This window comes from Schistocerca gregaria, chromosome 3 (genome assembly GCF_023897955.1).
Source record: "Schistocerca gregaria isolate iqSchGreg1 chromosome 3, iqSchGreg1.2, whole genome shotgun sequence".
In the NCBI taxonomy this organism is placed as follows: Eukaryota; Metazoa; Arthropoda; class Insecta; order Orthoptera; family Acrididae; genus Schistocerca; species Schistocerca gregaria.
The window spans coordinates 516389079-516415904 of NC_064922.1; the positions used below are offsets into that span (position 1 = coordinate 516389079).

At 38.8% G+C, this 26826-nt stretch overlaps 1 protein-coding gene across 3 annotated transcripts; it reads right to left on the minus strand.

The window, feature by feature from the left end:
* Window positions 1–257: 257 nt before the first annotated feature.
* Window positions 258–26557, minus strand: LOC126356141 (protein hsr-9-like). Of its 3 annotated transcripts, XM_050006857.1 has the most exons (4): window positions 26496–26557; window positions 26244–26391; window positions 26030–26096; window positions 258–3661 (listed from the first exon to the last, which is right to left on the minus strand). In XM_050006857.1, exons 2-4 carry the CDS (start codon window positions 26387–26389, stop codon window positions 1907–1909), a joined length of 1968 nt encoding a protein of 655 aa, XP_049862814.1. In that variant the 5' UTR covers window positions 26390–26391; window positions 26496–26557; the 3' UTR covers window positions 258–1906. The 3 variants fall into 3 exon arrangements, with proteins under 3 accessions (XP_049862814.1, XP_049862816.1, XP_049862817.1); XM_050006859.1 differs by lacking the exon at window positions 26244–26391 and having other exon boundaries at window positions 26496–26533; XM_050006860.1 differs by lacking the exons at window positions 26244–26391; window positions 26496–26557 and adding an exon at window positions 26425–26447.
* Window positions 26558–26826: the final 269 nt, after the last annotated feature.

The following is a 26826-nucleotide window of genomic DNA, read 5'->3' on the forward strand; positions in this document are numbered from 1 at the left end:
GCACTTTCATTTCCCAAACTTCTATATAAATTGTTGTTATCTCCTGAAAAATGATAACTGTCTTCCACGAAGAACGTATCAGTGTATTGCGCCACTGACACGTATTCATCAGGTTTTCTTCAGCTTAAGGAGTGTAATAGCTCCTGGATGCCTCAAGGTCAATCCTCTTCAATTTAGATCAACATATCTCCTGTCACCCCAGCTAATGCTTAGCTCTGGCAAGAGTGGGTGAGAGAGAATTACAAGGAAAATTAGCATTACCTCTGCAAAATAAGTTTATTTTACAACTTTGTAAACATAATTACTGGACTCTATTTCTAATACATCATAATCTCAGATATTAAAAATCAAACAATGAAAATTAAATACTTTACGAATTACAGATTTTAATGGCAGTCAAAAATAACTTCAACAGATAATAAAATTCAATATCATATCTTAAAATCAACATATGACAATGATCATGTGTTCATATGAAATTGTGAGCATATATAAACACACAAAAGCAATAGATATACATTAAGAATGAAATTTTGTACTGTCTGATATTTACCATGAACACACTATGTCTGGAATGAGCATACAGAGTATTTCAATAAATGGAGCATCATCATGATGTCACATAATATGAGAGTGCAATGGGGGCAATGCCTCTCCTCATGAATTGAGGAGAGACAGCTGAGTCATGGTTATAACAATTACTGGACACAAAACTTAAGTTAAAGAAATCACTGCAGAATTATGTTCTATCAACTAAACAGTCATATCTGTGTATGCACGAATTTACTGCAACATTGAGTTCTTTATGAAAACAACAAAAGCTAGACGTGAAAACTAGATGTATTTAGAATTGACATCGTATTGAAAGCAAAGAATATTTAATAAGTGATATTAAATTAGCACACTACTAAACCAAATGACTTTGTGAACACACTGACCATAGTGTACAAGGATATGAGGCAGCAACAGATATAACTGATCCAATCAGAGTTGGAGTATTCTACGACAGCATCATGGCAAATTTATTCTTTAAGTGTTTGAGCGACTGTTAGCAATTACAAGCAAGGCTCAACATTTAAGTACGAAACACTTTAAATGATGACCGTTGTCGAAATACCACCAGTGACAAGCAACAAATGAATATCAATAAAAAAAAATAAACCACACAATTTAGTCAAAACCAAAAGTTTGCACTAGTAAATTCACTCAGGAAACAACCATTGATTAAATGTAGCTTGGGAACAGTGATTCAAGAACGATCGTGTGATTAGATATACCTGTTGCCTAAGAGAAACGAGTCCTGGAACAAGAACTGCACATTTCCATCAACAAGCCTTGGAAGTACTAATACTAGAAGAAGAAGAAGAAGAAGAAGAAAGGAAGATATTGTTCCCCGGATAGTTGTACTATTTTTTGTCAGCATTAAATTGCTTAAAATGTGAGACACACCTAACAGTTTACAAAAATTGGTACTGACATAATGTAATCTGCCTCTTATTACAAGTATTGGAAGACCACTATGAAAACCAATAACTTGTACCAATAATACTGTTTTTGTTGAATTCTCCAAAAAGAGCCATGTACAAAAGATTTTTACATTTGCCAATGTCTTTCTTTTAAAAACATGAATACAGATAAAGACAATAAAAAGTTGTAAAGGTTTTCTACAATATTAGTCTTATATACTTGGAGTTTTCTTCCTACAAAAACTACTCAACATTACAAGCTTTGGCCATTTGTTTCATTCTTACAATAAGGATGACTACAGTCTACATAGAAATTGTTTTCCGTCATGCACTACAGTCTTTTCAACTTATGTTTGAACCCTACAGGCCAAGGGGCATCACATAGAAATCAAGGGCAATCAAAGTTCCCTACACTTGCTTGATAACTTTTACACCACGATTCACATAATAGAACACCACTTACGAGAGACAGGCTCACAAACGGGTTCTGGGACAGGTGCCCCCTTCTCGAACGACAGAGATTGCTCAGAAATATTATCTTGTGCTTTTTCATATGCCACACTCTCATCAGTGATACTCTCTTCTGAGAGCTCCATATGCACAGTTTCACAACATTCCACCACCTTCAGAGGTGTACTGCTACTCACAGGTTCTGGCTTTTGAGTTAACAACTGCAATGGAGATGAAACAGCAGAAATAACTGAGGAGCTTTGCTCAGATTTTACAGTACATTTCTTTTTATGATCTTGGTCTTTTTCTGCAGTTTCTAAAGTAGAGGCCTTCCTTTTTCCTATTTTATCTCTTGAGACAGATGATTCATCTGATTCAGTGGTCACATCAATACTTTTCTCGGTAGATACATCAAGTTTACTATCTGATAAATATTCTTTAGTAGTTTTCTTAACTGTTACCTGCTGCTTAATAATTCTCTGTTTCTGGAAAGAATCATTTATTTTTGAAACATAGGGAGAGTCCCGAATTGACCGACGGCATGAAATTGACCTTATTGAAGCTGCAAAGCTGTCACCTGTCTCCCTTTGCTCTGCTGGTTGCTGAATATGAATTGGTGTTCTTGAATGATCTCTGTGTGGTGTTCTGCACGGCAGCTGGATCTCTTCCTTATCAATTTTCACTCTGCTTGTACCTCGTCTTGAACTACGCCTTGGAGAATCCTTAATTTCACCAATGTCACTGGATGCTGCAAATGTATTTGTTCCTTTTTCAGGGCTTGGTTCTATATGCTTATCAATCTGTGACAATATTAATCTGGGCGATTTATTACCTACAATATGCTTCACATTTTGCAATACTGTTGAGGCCTCTTTATCATTTCTTGTCACTAACTCTTCAGACTTCACAGTTTCTTTTGCCTGTTGATCTGTTTCTAGAACAGCCTCTGAGGTCAACTCCTCACTTACCTGGCAAGAATCTTCCAAATGATCCTGGGTATGCGTTTTCTTTACTGTATCAACCGAAGAAAGAACCTCAGTTTCCTGCCGATGCATGCTTTCTGTGTCACCTTCCGTGTCTGGCACTGCAGTTTTTGTAGTTTTTGTATCTTTCTTCACCTTTCTTGTCTTTGATATGTTACCTCCTTCTTCTTGCTGTTCAGGTTCATCACTACCATCAGGCTTCACTTTTGTAGCTGATCGGGTGTTATGGCCAGTAACTCTTTCTTCAGTGAGATGGGCTGCTTCTGTACTACTGCTTTTATCATCATTTCTTACTTTACTATTTCCTCTGGTAGTACGGATTATTTTATTATCACCATCCTCATTTTCACTCTTCTCTGGGACTATCATCTCTTCTGACTTACTTCTGACTTTGGCAGAAGATCGTGTTTGTGGAGTTGAGGACTGACTTATTCCCTTCCCATCCTCAGCTTCACCTTTATTTGCACCTATGTTTTCATCAGATTTATTCTGTTGGGCTTTGGTGCTCGACCTTGTTTGTGGAACTGAGGCCTGAACTGCATTTGAAGAATGATCTTCCTCTGTATGCTGACCTTCAGAGCTGGGCTCATTTTCATTTTTAATGGCACCTGTTGATTGTTCACGGCTTTTTGTAGCTGCTTCAGAGTCCCCTGGTGGGTGCATGTCTCTTCTTGTGCGTTTTCTCTGTGGTGGTAGTCTTTTCTGTATCAATGGAGAGCGAACACGGGCTGTCGAGTAAGGTCGGTTGTGGAATGACCTGCCCTATGTACAGAAACAAAAAGAAATATACAATTGTATAAACATGAAAAAGAGTATACCTTAGTGTCAAATATCAATAATACAGCTAACATGTACAGATAAACCAAAAGCAGAAGTTAAAGTGTAATCTTAATTTACAAGCAAGTCACTGTGCAAAAAACATACTGTCAGAATTCCAACATGCAAATAAACAGAACAAGTATTTTAACATAATGTTGTAAGTTTTGTGTGTGCAGGCCATCATGTATAATAGAACATGGCAATGTTACTTGTCACAAAAAAAGGGTGTATTCAAACAACTTTGAGATATGACTGTAGGAAAGTGTTTATTTGTTGTACATGTTCAAGTGAATCGAAATACTAGTGTATGCTAAAAATATTTAATTCCACTGTAACTAATGTCCATTATGTACAGTTTACAGAAACCTGTTGCCGCTGCTGCACTATTTACGTAAGTAGCTAGCGCAATGTTTCTTAAAGGTGATTCACACAGAGCTCTAGCTCTGGTTATTGTTACGATGGTCAAGATCATAAATTCCTACATAAATTCGGAATAAACTAACGAACACGGAAATGCTTCACAATTGCTAAATATGTATGGGAAATCGATAAATGTCCTGATCTCCACCCCCCCCCCCCCCCACCAAATCTATCTCCTGCCCTCATCTCTGTCCATTGTCTTCCTCCCAATCTCTGTACATCTCTTGTGCCCTCTCACTCTTTCCATAATCTCCTTCCTTTTCTTTACATCCATTCTTCACCCCTGACCTTATTTATTGTTATTGCAACTGAAACCTTGAATGGGAATAGAAGCTCAAAATGAATGTGTGCGCTTGAAATAATTAGCATGTGTGGTATGAAAACGACCTTTCCAGCTACTACATCTGTTAGGATAGTAGCTTTATTGATAGTTTTTCATACAGTTGTAATCTACTAACAGTTAGGTTTATAAAGCTAGCCATAAACACAGCTTTCCTGTTCTCTATTAAAAATGACTGTTGTTGTCTTCGGTCCAAAGACTGGGTTGATGCAGCTCCCCGCGCTACTCTATCCTGCACAAGTCTCTTCATCTTTGAGCAACTACTGCATTCATCTCTTGGCCTCCATCTACGGTTTTTACCCCCACGCTTCCTTGCAGTACTAGACTGGTGATCCCAAGATGCCTCAGAACGAGTCTTACCAACTGATCCCTCCTTCTAGTCAGTTTCTTCTTACCCCAATTCTATTCAGTACTCCTCATTAGTTATGTGATCTGCCCATCTAATCTTGAGGATTCTGCTGTAGCATCACATTTCAAAAGCTTCTATTCTCTTCTTGTCCTAACTGTTTATCATCCATGTTTCACTTCCACACACAGCTACACTCCATACAAATACTGTCAGAAAGCACTTCCTACCCTAAAATCTATACTCGATGTCAACAAATTTCTCTTCTTCCGAAATGCTTTCTTTAACATTGCCAGTCCACATTTCATATCCTCCCTACTTCAACCATCATCAGTTATTTTGATTCCCAAATAGCAAAACTCATCTACTAAATAAAGTTTCTCGTTTCCTAATCTTATTCCCTCAGCATCACCTGATTTAATTCGACTACATTCCATTACCCTTGTTTTGCTTTTTATGTTCATCTTGTATTCTCTTTTTAAGACACTGTCCATTCCTTTCAACTGCTCTTCTAAGTTCTTTGCCATCTGACATAGTTACAATGTCACTGGCAAACCTCAGGGGTTTTATTTCTTCTCTCTGAATTTTAATTCCTACTCCACAGTTTTCTTCAGTTTCCTTTACTGCTTCCTCAATATACAGACTGAATAACATTGGAGATATAGATTACAACCCCCCCCCCCCCCCCCGACTTAAAACTGTCATTCCGTTTCTGTACACAAATTGTAAATAGTCCTTCACTCCCTGTATTTTACCACTGCCACCTTTAGAATTTGAAAGAAGCCATTCCAGTCAACATTGTCAAAAGCCTTTTCCAAGTCGACTACTACTATAAGTGTAGGTTCGACTTTCCTTAGCCTATCTTCTAAGATAAGTCGTAGGGTCAATACTGCCTCATGTGTTCCTACATTCCTACGGAATCCAAATGTTTGTCTCCACGATCAGCTTCTAACAGTTTCACCATTTGTACATAAGGAATCTGTTAGTATTTTGCAACCATGATTTATTCAACTGATAGTTTGGTAATTTTCGTACTGCCAGCTTCTGCTTTCTTTGGAACTGAAATTATTACATTCTTCTTGAAGTCTGAGGGTATTTCGCCTGTCTCATACCCTTGCTCACCAGATGGAAGACTTTTGTCATGGCTGGCTCTCCCAAGGCAACCAGTAGCTCTAAGGGAAGGTTGTCTACTCCTGGGGCCTTGTTTTGACTTAAGTCTTTCAGTATTTTGTCAAATTCTTCAGGCAGTATAATATCTCCCATCTTATCTCTGTCTTCATTCCCTTCCATTTCGATAATGTTACCCTGAAGTACATCTCCCTTGTATAGACCATTTAAGTAGTGTTTCCACCTTACTGCTTTCCCTGGTTTGCTCAAGACCGATTTTCCATCTAAGCTCTTGCTATTCATAAAGGTGGGTCCCTTTTCTCCAAAGGTCTCTATAATTTTCTTGCAGGCAACACCTACCTTACCCCTAGTGACTTGTGCTTCTCCATCCTTACATTTGTCCTCTAACCATTCCATTTTGTACTTACTGTCGATCTCATTTTTTAGACGTTTGTATCCCCTTTCATTCACTAACTTCATTTTTTTTGCGTTAGCCAAGTATTCCTACCAGCCCTTGTCTTTTTACCCAACTGATCCTCTGCTGCCTTCAATATTTCATCTGTCAACAAAGCTACTCACGCTACTTCTACTGTATTCGTTTCTCCTGTTCCCATCAATTGTTCCCTAATGCTCACTCTGAAACTGTACAACCTCTGGTTCTTTCTTTTTATCCAGGTCCCATCTCCTTAAATTCCTACCTTTTTGCAGTTTCTTCAGTTTAAATCTGCAAATCATAACCAATAAATTGTTGTCAAGAGTCCACATCTCCCCATCTGGTTCTGAAATCTCTGTCTTACCATTATTTAATCAATCTGAAGCCTTCTGGTGTCTCCCTATCTCTTCCACATATTCAACCTTGTACTACTGTGGTGGATGTGGGCTTTGTGTCAATCTTGGCTACAATAATGTGTTCACTACACTGTTCATAGTAGCTTATCTGTGTTCCTACTTTATTTTATTTTTTATTATTTTTTCATTGTTAAACCTACTCCTGCATTTCCCCTATTTGATTTTGTATTTATAACCCTGTGTTCACCTGACCACAAGTCCTGTTCCTCCTGCCACTGAGCTTCACTAATTCCCACTCTAACTAAGTTAATCTATCAACTCCCATTTTTAAATTTTCTAAACTATTTGTCTGATTAAGGGATCTGACCACACTCGAAATTGTAGACCATGACTTTTGTTTCTCCTGATAACGCCGTCCTCCTGAGTAGTACCCCCACCCCCCTCCTCAGGGATCCAAATCGGGACTATTTTAACTCCGGAATATTTAACCATATAGTAGAGCTGCACTCTCTCGGGACAAGAATAGCAAGTGTTTACTCACTAGCATTTCTATATCCCCAATGGTTTCAGCTGTCCATTGTTTCCAGTCAGTCACTCAAGAAGGAATTCATCCAATGGAATCCTTCATTGAATTTATAGAATTGAAAGAACACTTTCAGTATGATCATGAATTCACTGAAATGAAATAAATAGGAATTCATTGTTTTGACAGTAATTTTTTGATGTTCTTAATGCACGCATCGCAACACTAGGTGACGAACGATATTTTTTGTCTTTCTGTCCAGAAAGAAAACTAATAATAATAATGTACTTCCAACAACTGGCCTTGTGATTTATTAATCTTAAGTGCAAAAACAAGGCAAGTCAATATTCATGGAATTAGAAGACCCTTGCCTTTAAACTTTCATATGATCATCGTTTGCTTTTCATCACGTTAGTTAATCAGCTTCTTAACAGAGAATCTTGTTCCATCGTATGATTGCAATTGGTTCAGATTGCATAACGCTATTATTACTAAGCTGACCATGAGCTTCAAGTTATTGTGTGTGGTGGCATTCCTGGCAAATGCAATTGGGTAACTGATGATTTCATCAGGGATGGATTGAATTAAATGAATGCAATGGCCACCAATTTAGCTCTGAATTTTTACGATCAAATCGTCTACATCCTTATTTTTTACTGCCAAAATGGCTCGTTCACTCAACCAAACAGGGATTTTGTAGCAATATTCAGGAACATTCTTCTTTCAATGTTGTGGTGGTGGTGGTTAGTGTTTAACGTCCCATCGACAACAAGGTCATTAGAGACGGAGCACAAGCTCGGGTTATGGAAGGATTGGGAAGGAAATCGGCCGTGCTCTTTCAAAGGAACCATCCCAGCATTTGCCTGAAACGATTTAGGGAAATCACGGGAAACCTAAATCAGGATGGCCGGAGACAGGATTGAACCGTCGTCCTCACGAATGCGAGTCCAGTGTGCTAACCACTGCGCCACCTCGCTCGGTTTCAATGTTGTGGAAACAAAATGTGGTCAATGGAAACATCGACCGGAATTTTTCTACAGCCAATGTCTAATAACTGCTTCGAAAACACTTATGCGACTTGTGTATTTGTTGTTACCTTGGAGAGTTTTTACATATATCCACAAAGTCAATGGCTTCAAGCTAGCGTTTATTCCATCAACACATGTTGATCTTGGAATGACTGGCAGTGTTTGGCGAAAACCTTAGGCCAGCAGAATCATTTTATCTCCAAATAGGCCCAGATTACTGTGCAACAATGTTCCAAATTATTTTGTGCGTCAGCTCTAACAAACTCTATTGTGCACGTCATAATGGATTGTGCTTGAGAAATTCCTATTCGGTTTGCCCCCAAATGCTGTCTACACTCTTCATCAGTCTCACTGATTCGATCATTCACATATGGCCCTTGATATTTTGATGCACCACTGGTGGCATTTTTTCCAAAGAAACAAACCAGGAACTGAAATCAATTAAATGTTAGCACAACACACCAAATTATCATGAACTGATCTCAATTCAATCTTTGCCACATACCAAAGATATGATCACCACCAATAACACATTGCAATATTACTTTCAATGGTATTCTTGTTCACAAAATATCAAGTCAATGCAGAATTTTGTTGTTATGAAAACACGTGACAGCAGAACTGTCCAACTGAACATCACATTTCTTTCATTGAGATTTTCATACTAAAATACCATCGAAATTTCGGACTCTTCCGGTGGATTTTCCAAAAATTTTCTTTCATTAAAACATTGTCCTGACATTTAAAAAGCCAAATCTGTCAAGCCATCCTCAAGTGATGATCTTTCAAACATGCAGCAATTGTTTTTTTTTTTTATTTATATAGATTGGATTCAGAAAAGTACTGCTGGTGTTAACCAACCAACATGCAGAATTCCAAATGAGGACCATTTCTTAAAGCTAACCATATATTGCAAGAGCGTGATAAACTTTCAGGTGATTGCCTGTTATCTGAATAACAAAATCAACTTAACAAGGAGGAAAAGGATGTTGTAACACTATAGCAAGAACACAAATACACATACAATAAACACTGTTCGATGAACTACTACATGTCATTTGTCTCAAATGAGAACAAAATCAGTAATAACTTCAATGCACTTCTATGATCTGCCCAAAACCAAAAACACACTAGTTATAGTTAGTGGTAACTGTTAGCTTCATTTATTATTAATTAATTAGTGTCCCTTGTGGATAAATAGATAACAGACTTTAAATAAACTGAGTAAAGGAGGTGGTTCACCAAATAGTAGAAGTGTTGAGTTGTTGACAGCACACAAAAGAGAATGGCTATTATGCCAACTTCCAGAAGAAATTCTTTGATGAGCTAAGAGAGCACACGAGTGCACTGGATGGAGAGAGCATGCTGGGATTGCAGTTCTGCTAAGTGGACTAGGATGGGGGATTGTGTCTGATGGTGTGGGTAGATGGGGGTAAGAGGCAGGAAGCAGGAGGAGGAAGGCATCAGGTGTGAGGGTTGGGAATGCAGGAGGGAGGGGTGGCAGGTGCATTGGCTTGAAATGTGGCACACAGATATCAGAGCTGTTGAGGTGCAGTGTCCCTTGTGGATAAATTGATAACATGCTTTATGTAAACTGGGTAAAGGACACAGTTCATCAAACAGCAGAAGTGTCGAGTTGTTGACAGGCACACATAAAAGAGAATGACAACTATGCTAACTTTCAGAAGAAATCCTTTGATGAGCTAAGAGAGCACACGAGTGATCGAGAACTGTGAATTGGGACGGGGTAACAGGTCAGAGGACGAGGGAAACTGTTCGGTAGAGGGTGGGGGACTGTGGGTTTGCGGATAATAATTATTGGTGGCGTGCAACTGAAGAGAAACTCTTTTTAAAAAGTCAAGTGTTCAATTTGATGGGAAAAGTGCAAATATCCTGACCTGGGAAAAGACTTGCTCGATTTTGTAGTTCAAAACAAGAAATGTGAATATGCTGTTACAATTGCTACGATTGAAACTGAAGGTTGCAAAATAGTACGTATAAAGCATTTTGCCAATGGAATTTGAAGTTAAACATGGGTGGGTTCACCAATTTAAGCAGTGACATTTTTTTCTGTATGTCGCAGAACTACAATGGCACATTAACTGTCTCAAGCTTATGAAAACAGTTTGATACCTCATCAGCATTAGGTGATCCTATTTTGAACGGGACAAAAAATGCAACCGTTAGTGGTGTTCCGTCGCCAAGGGAGAAAGCTTCCCAGCTGGTATTCACATATGCATAAATAAAAATTACAGTTATAATGGGAACTGGTCCTAGGCTGGATTTCAGCAATGTAAGATAAGTGGTCAGGAACACTTCTTCATTTAAAATCAATGCTTCTGTTAGTTTTTGTGGTTGCTTAGTTATTGGAATTAAAGGCACCAAAGTGTGAGGTTATCAATCTCTTCATCCTCAGGAGGAGGATACAAAAGGCAATTCCTGGGAAGAATGATTATATGCAAAATACAATTAGACAGCAATAAAATCAAGGAAAAGTAGGAGGTGAGTGAGAGTGGGGAAAGGTGGGAGAGTCTCCCTGCCCACAATGCAGTTGGAGGTCCCCCGAAGCAGGGTACATGGGAGATGCAACCTCTGCATCCAACCAGCATCACCTCACCGTTCGTTACCCCAAGAAAACGAGCAGCAGAGACAAGATGATAAAATTTTAGGAAAGATACAACATTACAAATAAACAGAAGAGAATAAAAAGGTGGGATGGGTAGTGGCCCCACCAGACTGCTGAGCAAGGCTTGCCATGGGCCCCCTGGGCCAGGGTATGTGAGTGGTGCCTCTCCAATCTCTCAGGCGGTCAATGTGGCCAACCTCACAGAGGTGAGTAGAAACCACACTTGAAGTTGAAATGTAAAACCTGGTAAGTCACGTTGGCGTAGTCCACTAGCACCAGAGGTAGCTTGCCTTGCAGGTTAAATACTGCTTCAAAGCAGCCAAGTTTGGGCAGTCTAGTAGGATGTGGGCCACTGTCAGGCGGACATCACATGGGTCCTCATGTCAGAGGATGTGTCCATGGGTCAGCCAAGACTGGCAATGGCATAGCCAACGAAGGATGGTGGACATGCTGGCAATCAATAGAAACAAAAAGTGAAGGAAGGAAATAGTTACCTAGTGATTATTCCTACCAGTACAAAAGTATGTTGTACCCACTAGAAGTGTTATCAACCAACCATTCACACTTAGTTCGAGTTCCACAGAAACTACTGGCTGGTTATGATTAATGTGCAGCTACTCACAGAGGTCCAGTGTCAGCTATAATTATCACATGGCAGTGAAATCTGGTAGATATGCTAATGTAGAACCAATTTATGGGGGGGGGGGGGGAAAAACAACAACCAAGAACAACATTTGTTTCACTTGTGGCCACCAGATGCATATCTGGTGCTATACACTGTACAACAGTGTCATTTCACAAGCCATAATGTGAGAGAATGGTATACCTATTGAGAAAAAGAAACTGTACTGTTAGTGAAACAGTTTTCTGTGAAAAATAGTTATTATAGTGCTGTACTGAGTGAGTAGAGCATACTGAAAGATCTGAGTAGAGGCCCTATGTCATTAAACGGTTTAAAGATGATAATGAAATTCAAAAACACATGAACTTGGTGTAGCACCTGGATAAGGAAGATGTAGTTATTGATGAGGTTGCTATTGCTGTTGCTGAAACTGACCAAGCACCACATCACTCTAACAGTGCTTGTGCAATGTCATCAGAATTGTCCATTGCATATTTATCAACAGTACAGAAAGTTTTATGGCCTACTTTTCACCGGTACCCATACAAGATCCAGATGGCGCAGCAACTGAAACCTTCTGATCTGCAGCAGCACTCTGAATTTGCTTTTCAGTTTCACCCACGGACCTAAGTTGGTGACATGTGAGCAAGCAATACTCTATGGAGTGATCAGACACATTTTACACTACAGGGTTGAGTGAATACACACGTTGTGCACGAAGAACCATTGCATTCGTTGTATGTGATTATAGGGTGTGAGTTAATGAATACCTTTTTCTTTGAAGGCAATTAACCCAGAGGACCTCTTACGTGCACTGTTAAGTCTAGATGTTATCAAGACCTCCTTGTACAGCATGTAATTCCTGCTTTGGATAGGTGCAACTGTTCGGAAAGTTCAGTTTTCATGCATGGTGGGGCATCACCTCACATTGCTCGCACAGTGAAAGATGTGTTTAACACACTGAATGTCAAGGCAACTAATTAGCCCCTACTGTTAGAGTGCTGATTCATTGGTACAATGTTTACTATCACTCAGCTTATAAAATTTGTCCCTTGATGTAGTTAGCATGCTCAATCTTGAGGCTTAACACTTAGATTTATGCATACGTAAATAGTTATAGACTTTTGACCGTTGCTGCAGTGAAATACCGATGACTGATAACTCTGCTATTGTTTTGTTCATTTGCTAACACTGTGCTGTGCTTCGTAATAGATTTTTACATTTTGTTATTTAATACGGTTTCTGTGGTATTTTTTTATGTTCGCAATTTCCAAATTTTTTTATATAAAAATGTGTCCGACAAAAAAATTCTTGAGTTATTGGAAAATGTTAATGATAATATTTCAGTGAAAGTAGCAGCAGTTCGGAAAGTGACAATGATGTTCTTGCTGGTACATTGATTGAAAGTGACAACAGTGTGAAATGGTCACACCAGACATACTACAGCTGCTACCACATCCATTTCACAAAGTGCCTGAAGCACAGCATACGACAAAAGTGGGATATGTAAATTGAGTATTTCACTTTCAGGCGATACAGAATGGCATACATCGGGCAGAAAATAATGTACAATTATTATAATTACTATATCTGTAAATAATATTAAAAATTTCATTTTTCTTGTTCTCAGAAGAAATTTGTATAGATTTAGGTATATTATTGAGCTTTCTTTAAATTGAGTGTAGTGTAATTATACTGAAACAATATTAAGTTGCACATAGGCACAACAAAAAGAATCCCACAATTATAGCTTTTGTCAATAACAGACAAACAAATAATGTGTGTAATTCTGATAAAAGTCCTTTCTGGCTGAAAGCTTACTTGTTTAACAGTCTTTCTGTTGTGCCTATCAGCAACTCTGCTACATGGTGAGTAGCAATCAATTCTTTTCATAATCCTGGATTTTCCATTGTTTGAAGTAAAGAATTATGATAGTCTGGGTGTTATTTTTAATATTTTTAAACTGAATGCAGCTTGATATACGGCAATTTAAATAGAACATTGCATTCAAAGTGGCTGACTGCAAAAGTGTTCATGCAACCTTCCATAAATGTGTTGCCTTCAGAGGTTTCCCAGATGCAGAGCCTTCAAAATCACCTGATCTCAATCCATGCGTCTTTGGGCTGTGGGGATATCTAAAAGAATGTGTTTACCAGGAACACTTCCAGTCTCCACGTGATCTGAAGGAAACATGTTGCTGCTATGCTACTGGAACTGTTATGAGAAACTTTCAATCACATCATTTTACAGATGCAGCATCTCATCGACATCTCCGGCACTGATTTTGAACAAACTGTGTAAGAAGCATTTAATAATGAAATCAACACTATGCCTTTCTCACTTGACTGACTTTTTTCCCCACATCCCGTTCCTGATAGATTACACATAGGAACATTTCTATTTGACTTCCTTCCATTCACAGCACCACATTTACACTCGCGGAAAAAATACAACTGACCGACCCGACCCCCCCCCGTGGAAACTGGTTTCACATTAATTCCAGCCCATACGGGACCTGTGTAAGTAGCTGCATTTTATTAATTAAAACCACGCTGCACATGATGAACAAAACAACTCATGGCAGTAGACCATTTGCAGTGTGTGTACCACCGAAGTTTGCTGCTTGGGGGGGGGGGGGGTCAATATCGGAAGAACTAGTCACGGGAGGAGGAGGAGGAGAGAAGAAAGAAGAAACTGGAATTTCCAATAGTCTTGCTGGGTCTGAAGATGACTTCCTTTGGTGGTACTGACAGAGCAGGACTTTGGATTGTCTAGAGAGGGTGAAGTATTAGTGCTTGATTTGGGTATGTACAAACTAGTTGATGCAGTTTTCTGAAATTAAGTGGGGTGTCTTTCTTCAATAACCACTACCGAACTTGTACCTACCCTACACAGTAGCTTACAAATACAGGATGAAATGAACTACTGCAGCAAGTTAAATTTATCTTTAATGCACCTTTGCTGCATTCTAAGTTTCAACAACTTACATACAACAACATGTTACCCAGCACATACCTAATACACAAATTACTGGCACTACTTCAGAAAGCAACAGTAACTTTACAATTTCTGTGTTGGCAACAATCCAACATCGGAGCTATGTGATGCAACTCTTGCAATGAAGTTTGGTTTCCTGACCCAGGGAAGTTGTCAAATTGCATCACTGACAACATCAAGCAGTACCACAATACATGTAGTTTGGGCTAAGCGAATATACGTTGGAGAAAGACTGGCCAAAACTAAAGTGGAGGGGAAAAGTCAATAAAAATCTTGCTCTGGCCCATTTAGTATGTCTTGTTGCACCTCAAAAGCACTACTATCAGGACCTGTGGGTCCTCTCACTAGAGAAGTTTTGAAGAGTTGTCGAAAAAACAAAATTTTACAGGAGAAACAAAAAACTGATTACTCTTGACCCAGGAAAATTTTACAAATTGTGAAATACAAAGGTCATGGGATTGTGTCGGACCTCTGTTTGCCCAGTACAATGTAGCAACTCAACTTGCTGAAAGTCCCCCTGCAGAAATATTGAGCCATGCTGCCTCTCTGGCCACCCATAATTGCAAAAATGTTGCCAATGCACGACTTTATGCATGAACTGACCTCTTGATTATGTTCCATAAATGTTCAGTGGCGTTCATGTCGGGCAATCTGGGTGGCCAAATCATTCACTCGAATTGTCCAGAATACTCTTCAAACCAATCACGAACAACTGTGGCCTAGTGACGTTGTTTGGGAACATAAAGTCCACGAATGGCTGAGGACTCAGTGAACACGGCCTACATAACTATGGAGCCACAACTAGCTTGCACAGTGCCTTGTTGAGGTCTATGCCACACTCAAACCCTACCATCAGCTCTTACCAACTGAAATTGGGACCCATCTGACCCGGCCACACTTTTCCAATAAGGTCATGAGCCTAAGAGAGGTGCTGCAGGTGATGTCGTGCTGTTAGCAATGGCATACTATTAAAGTCAATTGGCAACAAGAAGGACGTTCAGTGTGGAAAATTTAACTTTGTATTAAAAGATAATGTTTTTCTATAATAAGAGCAAAAAAAAAAAATTAGTTGTGTATGTACCATATTAATAATTTTTATTTAATCTTAAGTTATTGTATCAAAGCATGTGTTAAGTGCAACACTTTATTTAAATTTGAAGAACACAGTTGCAGATTTCTTTCACTTTTTCATGTTTCTAGAAATGAGCTTTAAACACAGGAACATACACTATACTGTCACCTGCTGCCATAGCCCATTAACGCCAAATTTCACTGCACTGTCCTAATGGATACATTCATCGTACGCCCCACATTGATTTCGAAGGTTATTGCATGCACTGTTGCTTGTCTGTTAGCACTGGCAACTCTACGCAAGTGCTGCTGCCTTGGTCATTAAGTGAAGGCCACTGGCCACTGCCTGCCTGAAATTTGGTATTCTCAGCATACTCTTGACACTGTGGATCTCTGAATGTTGAATTTTCTCACAAGTTCTGAAATGAAATGTTCCATGCACTTAGCTCCAACTACCATTCTGTGTTCAAAGTCTGTTAGTTCCCATTGTGCAGTGATAATCATATTGAACACCTTTTCACATGAAACACTTGGTACAAATTACAAATGTGTGAATTCCTAAGGGACCAAACTGCTGCAGTAATCTCTTGCAAATTACAGCTCTGCCAATGCACTGTACTTTTATACCCTGTGAATGCAACACTAACACCATCTGCATATGTGCATATCACTAGCCTACGACTTTTCCCACCTAAGTGTATGTTGCTGTGTTTAAAGCTTATTTCTAGAAACATGAAAAAGTGAAAGAAATCTGCAACTGTGTTCTTCAAATTTAAATAAAGTGTTGGACTTAAGATTACATAAAAATTATTAATGTGGTACATACACGAATAACCAATTATTTTTGCTGTTATAGAAAAACATCTTTTAATAGAAAGTTAAATTTTCCACAATGAACATCCTTCTTGTTGCCAATTGACTTTAATAGTATTTATGCCACACTGATGATATTATTGAAAACTATGTTATTACACATGAAAGTATTCCCATTAACCATTTTGATATAATTCTTTAATGGTATACTGTTTGTGTTATTGGAACTATTTATCCAAAATCTGTATCTTCTGGTTAAACATGGTGATTTATAGAATCTTCAGAATGGGCACCCTATTGGTTTCTCTCCAAATTTGGTTCAATTCTACCCCCCCTCCTAAGCAACCACGCATTGACATACTAATGTCTTCCTCATTGCCAGTTATCACAGCAATTGAATTGATGATGTCAGCACAGAAATTTGTATCTCCCCTGGTTCTCTAATCATCCCCACAATGTTTATGTAGCAAATAACTCACACCAATATTCTTTGCTTCACTCACTCTAATGTATGGTGAATTAAGTTGTTCTACTTATGTTGGCCTGTGTGTTCTTCCTGTCCAGCTGCTCAGTCAAGTTTCAGCTCCATGCAGCAATCACGTGATTTTTGAGGGCATTATCAGTGAAACTGTTTTCCTGTTGTATGTTACAAAAATGGAATGGCAGAATTTAGAGCAACATTAAGCAATGACATTTTGTATTAAACTTGGGGAATCTGTGGATGTCACCTTTGAAAAACAGAAACAGGCCCATTGGGATGGGGAACATTCCTTACCAAGAACATAAGTTTTTCGCTGGCAGAAATAATCTTTTTGCAAGCCCAAGAACACATTGAAGTTTGAAACGAGCAAATCACAGATCCAAACAATGCTGATCTGGATTTTTGATGGTGTGGATATCATGGATAAAGAATTTGTTCCTTCACGACAAACTGTCAACTAAGTGTTTTACAAATATGTTCTTGAAAGGCTATGGAAAAGGGTAAATCAAGTGAGTTCGAACATTGCAGATAAGTGGGTGCTGCATCATGACAATGCCCCACTTCCATCATGGAATTTTTGACCTCAAAATGTTTTCCTCTTGTTTCACAGCCCCCCTATTCACCTGATCAGAGTCCCTGAGACTTTCTTTTCCCAACACTGAACAAGGTTTTAAAAGGACATTATTTTGAGACTCTTGAGAAAATTCAAAAGAATGTGACCGACATGTTAAAGATCTTACCAGCTGAAGCATTTCAGCCCTGCTACCACGTCTGGTGTATAATTGCCAAAGAGAAAAATATTGATGTTAAATAAAAACTTTAGTAGGTAAATTTTTACATGTTGTGTGATTAATAACCTTTTAAATGGAAATATAAATATATAAGACTCTTAGACCCATTCCACATCCACAAGGACCACCTGACTCAGGATCTGTAGAACATAAATTAGTGTATCTGCTTTTCTTTGCAAATATTTGTTGTGTATTCTTTCTAACTACATGTCAATCCGAATGAAAAGTACATCTTATCTATCCTAATATAGGAAAGGTTCAAAGGAAAATTGTCTGATGAACAAGCCCCAAGGATATGTCTAAGACATGGAACGTGAGAAATCACTGGAAGTCCACCAGATCCTCAGGGTATTTTTTTTTTAGTAAATTAGCAAATTCCATTTGGGCCAAGAACCTCATACTGCTCAGAACAAGGCCAACACAACTGGGCTACAGCAAATGCCCCAGAGCTGTCCATTAATGATTGTTTTCTCACCTATAGCCTAAACCCTGTTAGCGCACAGAGCTCGTCAAGGCAGATTTATTTATTTTTTAAATAGAAGTCTGTTCTATTCTTTCAAATATATTTCATTAAGTAAAGATCCCCAATAATGAAGAAGCACAATCTTTCACTGTGAAAATTCAAAAATGCAGTAAGTAAAGCAGTCAAAAAGGAATACAAACGTCTCAAAAATGAGATCGACAGGAAGTGCAAAATGGCTAAGCAGGGATGGCTAGAGGACAAATGTAAGGATGTCGAGGCTTATCTCACTAGGGGTAATATAGATACGCCTACAGGAAAATTAAAGAGACCTTTGGAGAAAAGAGAATCACTTGCATGAATATCAGGAGCCCAGATGGAAGCCCAGTTCTAAGCAAAGAAGGGAAAGCAGAAAGGTGGAGGGAATATATAGAGGGTCTATACAGGGGCGGTGTTCTTGAGGACAATATTATGGAAATAGAAGAGGACGTACCAGAAGATTAAATGAGAGGTATGATACTGCGTGAAGAGTTTGACAGAGTACTGTAAGACCTAAGTCGAAACAAGGCCCCGGGAGTAGACAACATTCCATTAAAACTACTGACAGCCTTGGGAGAGAGAATCCTGACAAAACACTACCATCTGGTGAGCAAAATGTATGAGACAGGCGAAACACCCTCAGACTTCAAGAAGAATATAATAATTCCAATCCCAAAGAAACCAGGTGTTGACAGATGTGAAACTTACCGAACTATCAGTTTAATAATTCACAGCTGCAAAATACTAACATGAATTCTTAACAGACGAATGGAAAAACTGGTAGAAACCGACCTCGGAGAAGATCAGTTTGGATTCCGTAGAAATGTTGGAACACGAGAGGAAAAAATACTGACCCTACGACTTATCTTAGAAGAAAGTGTAAGGAAATGCAAACCTATGTTTCTAGCATTTGTAGACTTATATACTGGAATACTCTCTTTCAAATTCTGAAGGTGGCAGGGGTAAAATACAGGGAGCGGAAGGCTATTTACAATTTGAACAGAAACCGGACGGCAGTTATAAGAGTTGAGGGGCATGAAAGGGAAACAGTGGTTGGGAAGGGAGTGAGACAGGGTTGTAGCCCATCTCCGATGTTATTCAATCTGTATATTGAGCAAGCAGTAAAGGAAACAAATAAAAATTCGGAGTAGGTATTAAAATCTATGGAGGAGAAATAAAAACTTTCTGAGGTTCGCCGATGACATTGTAATTCTGTCAGAGACAGCAAAGGACTTTGAAGGGCAGTTGAACAGAATAGACAGTGTCTCTTGAACGGAGGGTATAAGATGAATATCAACAAAAGCAAAACGATAATAATGGAATGTAGTCGAATTAAGTCGGGTGATGCTGAGGGAATTAGATTAGGAAATGAGACACTTAAAGTAGTAAAGGAGTTTTGCTATTTGGAGAGCAAAATGACTGATGATGGTTGATAAAATGTAGACTGGCAAAGGCAAGAAAAGCGTTTATGAAGAAGAGAAATTTGTTAACATCGAGTATAGATTTAAGTGTCAGGAAGTCGTTTCTGAAAGTATTTGTATGGAGTGTAGCCATGTATGGAAGTAAAATGTGGACGATAAATAGTTCAGACAAGAAGAAAACAGAAGCTTTAGAAATGTGGTGCTACAGAAGAATGCTGAAGATTAGATGAGTAGATCACATAACTAATGAGGAAGTATTGAATAGGATTGGGGAGAAGAGAAGTTTGTGGCACAACTTGACCAAAAGAAGGGACCGGTTGGTAGGACATGTTCTGAGGCATCAAGGGATCACCAATTTCGTACTGGAGAGCAGCGTGGAGGGTGAAAGTCGTAGAGGGAGACCAAGAGATGACTATACTAAGCAGATTCAGAAGGATGTAGGTTGCAGTAGGTACTGGGAGATGAAGAAGCTTGCACAGGATAGAGTAGCATAGAGAGCTGCATCAAACCAGTCTCAGGACTGGAAGACCACGACAACAAAATACATATATATTTTTAAAAAAATGCTGTAACTTACCAAACGAGACACAATAAAAAAACACAGAAAAACACACACACACACACACACACACACACACACACACGTGTGTGTGTGTGTGTGTGCACGTGGGGGAAGGGGGGGGGGGGGGAGGCGGCAGCGAGTGTATGCCTGTCCCTTTTACCCCCTAAGTCACGTCTTTTTCCGCTCCCGGTATTGGAATGACTCCTTACCCTCTCCCTTAAAACCCACATCCTTTCGTCTTTCCCTCCCCTACCCTTTTCCTGACAAAGCAACCGTGGGTTGCGAAAGCTCGAAATTTGTGTGTTTTTTTATTTTGTCTATCTACCAGCGCTTACGCGCGCACACGCGCGCGCACACACACGCACACACACACGCACACACACACACGCACGCACACACGCACACACGCACGCGCACACACACACACACACACACACACACACACACACACCCACACACGCACGCACACAATTGAAGCTGACTAATTAAGCAAATTTGGTCAGTAGTTTTGAAAATATAGAGGGAAACATTCCTGGCATGGTCGCGAAAGTTTGAATTTTGTGTGTGTGTTTGGGTAACATTGACCTGCCGGCACTTTTGTTTGGTAAGTCACATCAACTTTGGTTATATACATATATCACACGTGGAATGTTTCCCCTCTAAGCACCACGCACGGGCATTCCTCTATATCCAATATGGCCAAATTAACCAACTACATGAAGGCAAAACCTAAACACAACTACATTGTGTTGCACCACTCACTGCATAGAATGAGTTGCACACAAATGGTTTCATATATGACTGTAGACATGATGACACTAGTATACACTTCAGTTTTATTGTTTTGTGGGTGACAAAGTTGTGTCTGAAATGAAAGTTTTGGCAGGTGCACAAGTTGTGGTGAAGTTAACGCTTGTTTGCATGGAATTGTTGCATAAGTAAAAGATAAGAAACATGATTTGAATTACGACTGAATAAAGAAAAGTTATCAGGTTGGGTGCTCAGTGAACTTGCTGAAAGCATTTATAATGGAGGACCCAAGAAGTTTATTTTTTAATCATCTTAGAATGTCACCAGAACTGTTCATGTTTAGTTGGTAATAACACTTTTTCAGTAACACTAATAATTATTAACATTAACAGCAATAAACCCTCTACCATGCGCCTCAGGGTGGTTTGCAGAGTATATGTGTAGATGCAGATATTCAAAGCAGGTCGCATTAAGAAGAGAATGGTTTGCAAACTATTCTCTTCAATATGGATCTGTACCATGCCAATATTTCATAGCTTAAACACATGTACTACAATTTGTGAAAGTGATGCACGACTGTGACTTAAATAGGTGAATACTGCATGAATAATGCAGCTTCCAGATTTGTGTAACCTCTGCTTCTGTCAACTCTATTCCTTAAAAAAGAACACGCCAACTCAAACCCTGATATTTAAGTCTTTTAGACTAATGCGGTTCCACAGCCAGATTTTTACTTGCCTGGATATTTCCTAAATCATTTGTCTATGTGCTCCTGATTTAATCAATTTTGCCCTGCACCTGAGACATTGTTAAAACATCTACGCCCTGATGGTATATGATGGTCTCCAGATCAGAAACATATTGCTGCTAGTTTCTATAGTCAACAACACTGAAATCCCACTAATACCCGTGCAAAGCATAGATATTCAAGAAGTGAACATTATCCTCCATTTCATATTTCAGTTTGTTTACAATCTATGAACACACCCAACCTCAAAACTCATGCAACTAGTGTTGCCAAAGCTAGAACAAGCCGAAGGTGCTTTGGTTTCACCAATGAGTTGTGCAAATGTGTGGCATGCATGTACAGTGGCCGGTAGCACAGTTGTGTGCAACCCAGTGTCATCATATAAACTAGGCATAAGAAAAGATATCACTCAAATATTAAGTTCTTTTGAGATACTGTTGCAACCACGGGTAAGCGTTCAACACAGGCATTCTCCCAGTTCCCACGGTTTGTCACTGGGTGCAAGCTGTTTGAGTTGGGGCCAATTGACGATTCTAACCAGTTTTGAGTAATCAGAGAAAATTCTTCTGACTGGTTCCAAAGCATTTAATAAGCCTACCTCAAAGAGATCTGAACACGCATGTGCAGAGCTGTTTGTGTTCAGTGTCTTAGCATTCCTGTTGAAGATAAGAAGTTCTAGGTTGTTGCTAGCCTTTCAAAGGAACTGTGTATCAAAAACTTGTGATAATTTCACATGTTCTAGTGTAATTTTGTTCCCTGAAGGGGTTTTTCTGTAGAAATATATATACACACACACACACACACACACACACACACACACACACACACACACAGGGTGTTACAAAAAGGTACGGCCAAACTTTCAGGAAACATTCCTCACATAAAGAAAGAAAATATATTATGTGGACATGTGTCCGGAAACGCTTACTTTCCATGTTAGAGCTCATTTTATTACTTCTCTACAAATCACATTAATCATGGAATGGAAACACACAGCAACAGAACGTACCAGCGTGACTTGTGACAGGAAATGTTCAAAATGTTCTCCTTTATCGAGGATACATGCATCCACCCTCCATTGCATGAAATCCCTGATGCACTGATGCAGCCCTGGAGAATGGCGTATTGTATCACAGCCATCCACAATACAAGCACGAAGAGTCTCTACATTTGGTACCATTTGCGTAGACAAGAGCTTTCAAATGTCCCCATAAATGAAAGTCAAGAGGGTTGAGGTCAGGAGAGCATGAAGGCCATAGAATTGGTCTGCCTCTACCAATCCATCGATCACCGAATCTGTTGTTGAGAAGTGTACGAACACTTCGACTGAAATGTGCAGGAGCTCCATCGTGCATGAACCACATGTTGCGTCGTACTTGTATAGGCACATGGTCTAGCAGCACAGGTAGAGTGTCCCGTATGAAATTATGATAACGTGCTCCATTGAGCATAGGTGGACGAAACAAAAATGAGCTCTAGCATGGAAAGTGAGCATTTCCAGACACATGTCCACATAACATCTTTTCTTTATTTGTGCGTGAGGAATGTTTCCTTTAAGTTTGGCCGTACCTTTTTGTAACACACTGTATACATAATAGAGGGAAACATTCCACGTGGGAAAAATATATCTAAAAACAAAGATGATGTGACTAACCAAATGATAGATACACAAACATACACACAAAATTCAAGCTTTCGCAACCAACGGTTGCTTCATCAGGAAAGAGGGAAGGACGAAAGGATGTGGGTTTTAAGGGAGAGAGTAAGGAGTCATTCCAAATCCCGGGAGCGGAAAGACTTACCTTAGGGGGAAAAAAGGGCAGGTATACACACACACACACACACACACACACACACACACACACGTCCATCCGCACATACACAGTCACAAGCCTTGTATATACCTGTCCTCTCCTTCCCTCTTTCCTGATGAAGCAACCGTTGGTTGCTAAAGCTTGAATTTTGTGTGTATGTTTGTGTATCTATCAACCTGCCAGTGCTTTTGTTTGGCAAGTCACATCATCTATGTTTTTATGAATAAATTTCTCTCTTCCATACAAAGATCTAATCACACGCACCAATAATTGGGAGTCGCATATAATATTCATTGCTACAAATGTCATGGGCACAATAAGTTGACTCACTTTACAGGTGAGGCGGCATAGCATAAACAAACATCCGACACTGTTACACATATAGTAGTGAAATTAAGCTGCATATCAGATTCTTAACCAGCGCACACATTGTGGCCACTCCCTACCCACTAAACCAACCATAATTTTTCTTTAAGATGTAATGTTTGGGTATTTACTGCCTTGTTGTTTATTAACATTGGTACTGATCATCTGTACTGTATTGTGAATCAGCAACAAAATTAATGCTATCAAAATCAATGAGACAAACTGATCAATTTTTTCCCAATCAAAATATGTAAAAGAACACAGGATGTCAATGAGGAAAGTGATGTCAGAAATGATTATGAATGTCTTCAGTCAACATAATATATCACCGGTTCTCCAAGAAGTGCCGACCCGAAGTGGGAAGCAGAAACATTTGACTCAATTTCATAATTTCATTCATCACAATCTACCTATGTTTCAGGAAAGCCTGTAACTGTCATTCATTCTTTAATTACAATAATGACACTGCCGCACTTATTTTTTCCGTGCTTCGCATGACATATTACGAGAAGTTCTAATCATGATCAAATATTTGCATTCATGTTTCTGTGTTCTGCTGTCTGTCTTGCACTGTAGCCATCTATTTGTGGTTATAAGATACTTTGCCTTCTACATTATGCAGAAAATAAGACACATGCAAAATAACACTCATATTGTTTCTAAAATTTCACAGTATGTTTTTTTTTTTTTTTTTTTTTTTTTTTGCATAATGTAGTAGGCATAGTATGGTACCTCAACCTAAAAAAGACAATACAATACAGTGAAAGAGAGGCACAACACACAAAATACTTGTGTAAATATTTTCACTTGACAGGCATGGAAAAAAAGGGGGAGGGGGGGAATGTACCCAGTACAGTTAATGATTATTTAAACCAGAAACTTTTGTGAAATGCAAAGATAGTAGAGGTATCAACTAACACTACAGGCAATCAGACAATGAATTACGCTAAATATGAGTTCGAGTAAACCCACATAGTTCTGATAGTTGAAACTATTACAAAGCTGCACATGCGCAGTAGAGACAGTTTAAATACGGTTGTGATACTTTGACTTGAATGAACCTATTATTTTCTTCCAAACATATTTTAGAGGCTTTGTCAATAACAGCCCAACAAACATGGCAATGGTTACTAGTTACAGGATGTTACCTAGAAACAAATGTTTGTTGCCTTATACAAATATCTTTCAACTCATCTATGCCACAAATAGGTGATTCTTAATTCACCGAAAATTACTAGCAGGTTTGCTTTTGTAGTGCCTTCATAGAGTAATTCAAAGTCTTGTAGTCAGAACTGTGATAAAAGTTTCATTATTCCATACTGAGTGGATGTAAAAATTAGTCTTCACTACTGGTCAGTTTGTTATCACAACCAAATTGCCTACTTTCGCACCTGTTGGCTTTGTCACTTCACAGTCAAAGTGTCAACTTTCAACGTAGTCTTCACCTCAGCCTTGCTACAGATCAAACGGTCATTACAACCAAGATTTTATATAACTGTAACCATAACTGTTGACAAGAACACAAAACAAACTAAGGCAACCTATTCTGCCAGTTAATCAAGGTTCTACAAAATGTAAACAACTATTAATCAGTAGTCTCAATGAAATAAAAAGACAGTGATGATAGCACCAATATGCTGAAACCCACTTGTGGATGATATTACCAAGTGAACACAGTTCATAGGTAGTAGGCCTACAAAGACTTTCAGCAGAGAGTGAAACTGATGGTGAGGAAAATGGGCAAACAAACTGGTTCATTGAATTAGGTGGTATCTGATAGTTTGATTGGCAAATGCAGCAGAATAAAACAGACTTTCAATTCAACATTCTTTTCTCATACACTACAAGTGTGCGAGGGAAGGCACGTCCAACACAGTTGTCTGTCTTTACATAGTATTTACTAAAAACGAACAAACTAATCAAAATAGAAATTTCCTAGCCCCTGTGGGTAAAGACAATGGAATGATACAGCAGTGCAACAGAAATAATTAGTGATGCCTGTCAATTTGTTTTGTGCTGGGAGACATAAATTTACCGAGTTATTTACGTAAAAGGGAAAACAGAACGCTGCACATTATTACTCATGTATATCGAAAATAAACGCTGACACAATATGTTCTTTCTATATGCAATTCAAAATGAGCTTCCAGATAAATTTATCTGTAACAGAAAATACAAATGTCACAACTAAGATTACCGTCAAATATTGCTGGCTTGTTCCTGGGCCTCTCTGTTGACTACCCCTGCGATACGATGGCAGCTGTCTGTAAATGAACGTAAACACTTCATATTGAAAACAACAATAAAATATCTAGTACAGCACACAACATTTACACGAAACTGGATATGAGAGAGCAGGCATAACTTTCGCTATGGGTAAGGATTGAAGTCTTCGCTATGCACGCTAATACCTTAGGAAACGATCTGGTGTATAAATGTAGTTCGCTGGCGCGAATCCTTGATTTTCCGGTCTCCGATTTCGAGACTGACTATTCCGAGAATAGTTATAGTGCCTGCTTCTCTCATGTCCGTGATATGCCATCGGCGATTTCCCCATTACTGAAACAACAAAAATATGAAATGGAAAACTACCATATCCTTGGTTTGTGATGATAGTAAAAATATCAACTATTTATCACAAATTCTACATCAACAAATCATACTTCAACCGGTTACTCCTCCGATACAGGAATGGCGTCTACTTCACAATCACACAACCAATATATGCATGAAAAATATACCTAAAGAGGTAAAATAATACTTATTTACAGTGAATAATGTCCTATTTTCTCAATATTTTACTGTAACACAATTAAACTGTGTGTTTTAATTTCAAGAAAGGTGTAAATATTGACACATTCGCTTATTTGCAGCAAAATTACTCTTCCATTATTTCAATTTTCATATTGTTTTCTGGTATTTTTTGTTTGAATTCGGTTTATTTTGTGTATATACAGAGAAATACGAAATAATAGGACGAAATTCTGTCGATGA

Excerpts from the sequence above, each read along its gene's own strand:
- LOC126356141 (XM_050006857.1), bottom strand. The coding sequence starts at position 26,389 with ATGGGGAAATCGCCGATGGCATATCACGGACATGAGAGAAGCAGGCAC. Across the intron at positions 26,097-26,243 it reads ACACCAGATCGTTTCCTAAG|ACAGCTGCCATCGTATCGCA; the intron begins GTATTAGCGTGC and ends GTTCATTTACAG. Across the intron at positions 3,662-26,029 it reads CAAGCCAGCAATATTTGACG|GGCAGGTCATTCCACAACCG; the intron begins GTAATCTTAGTT and ends TTCTGTACATAG.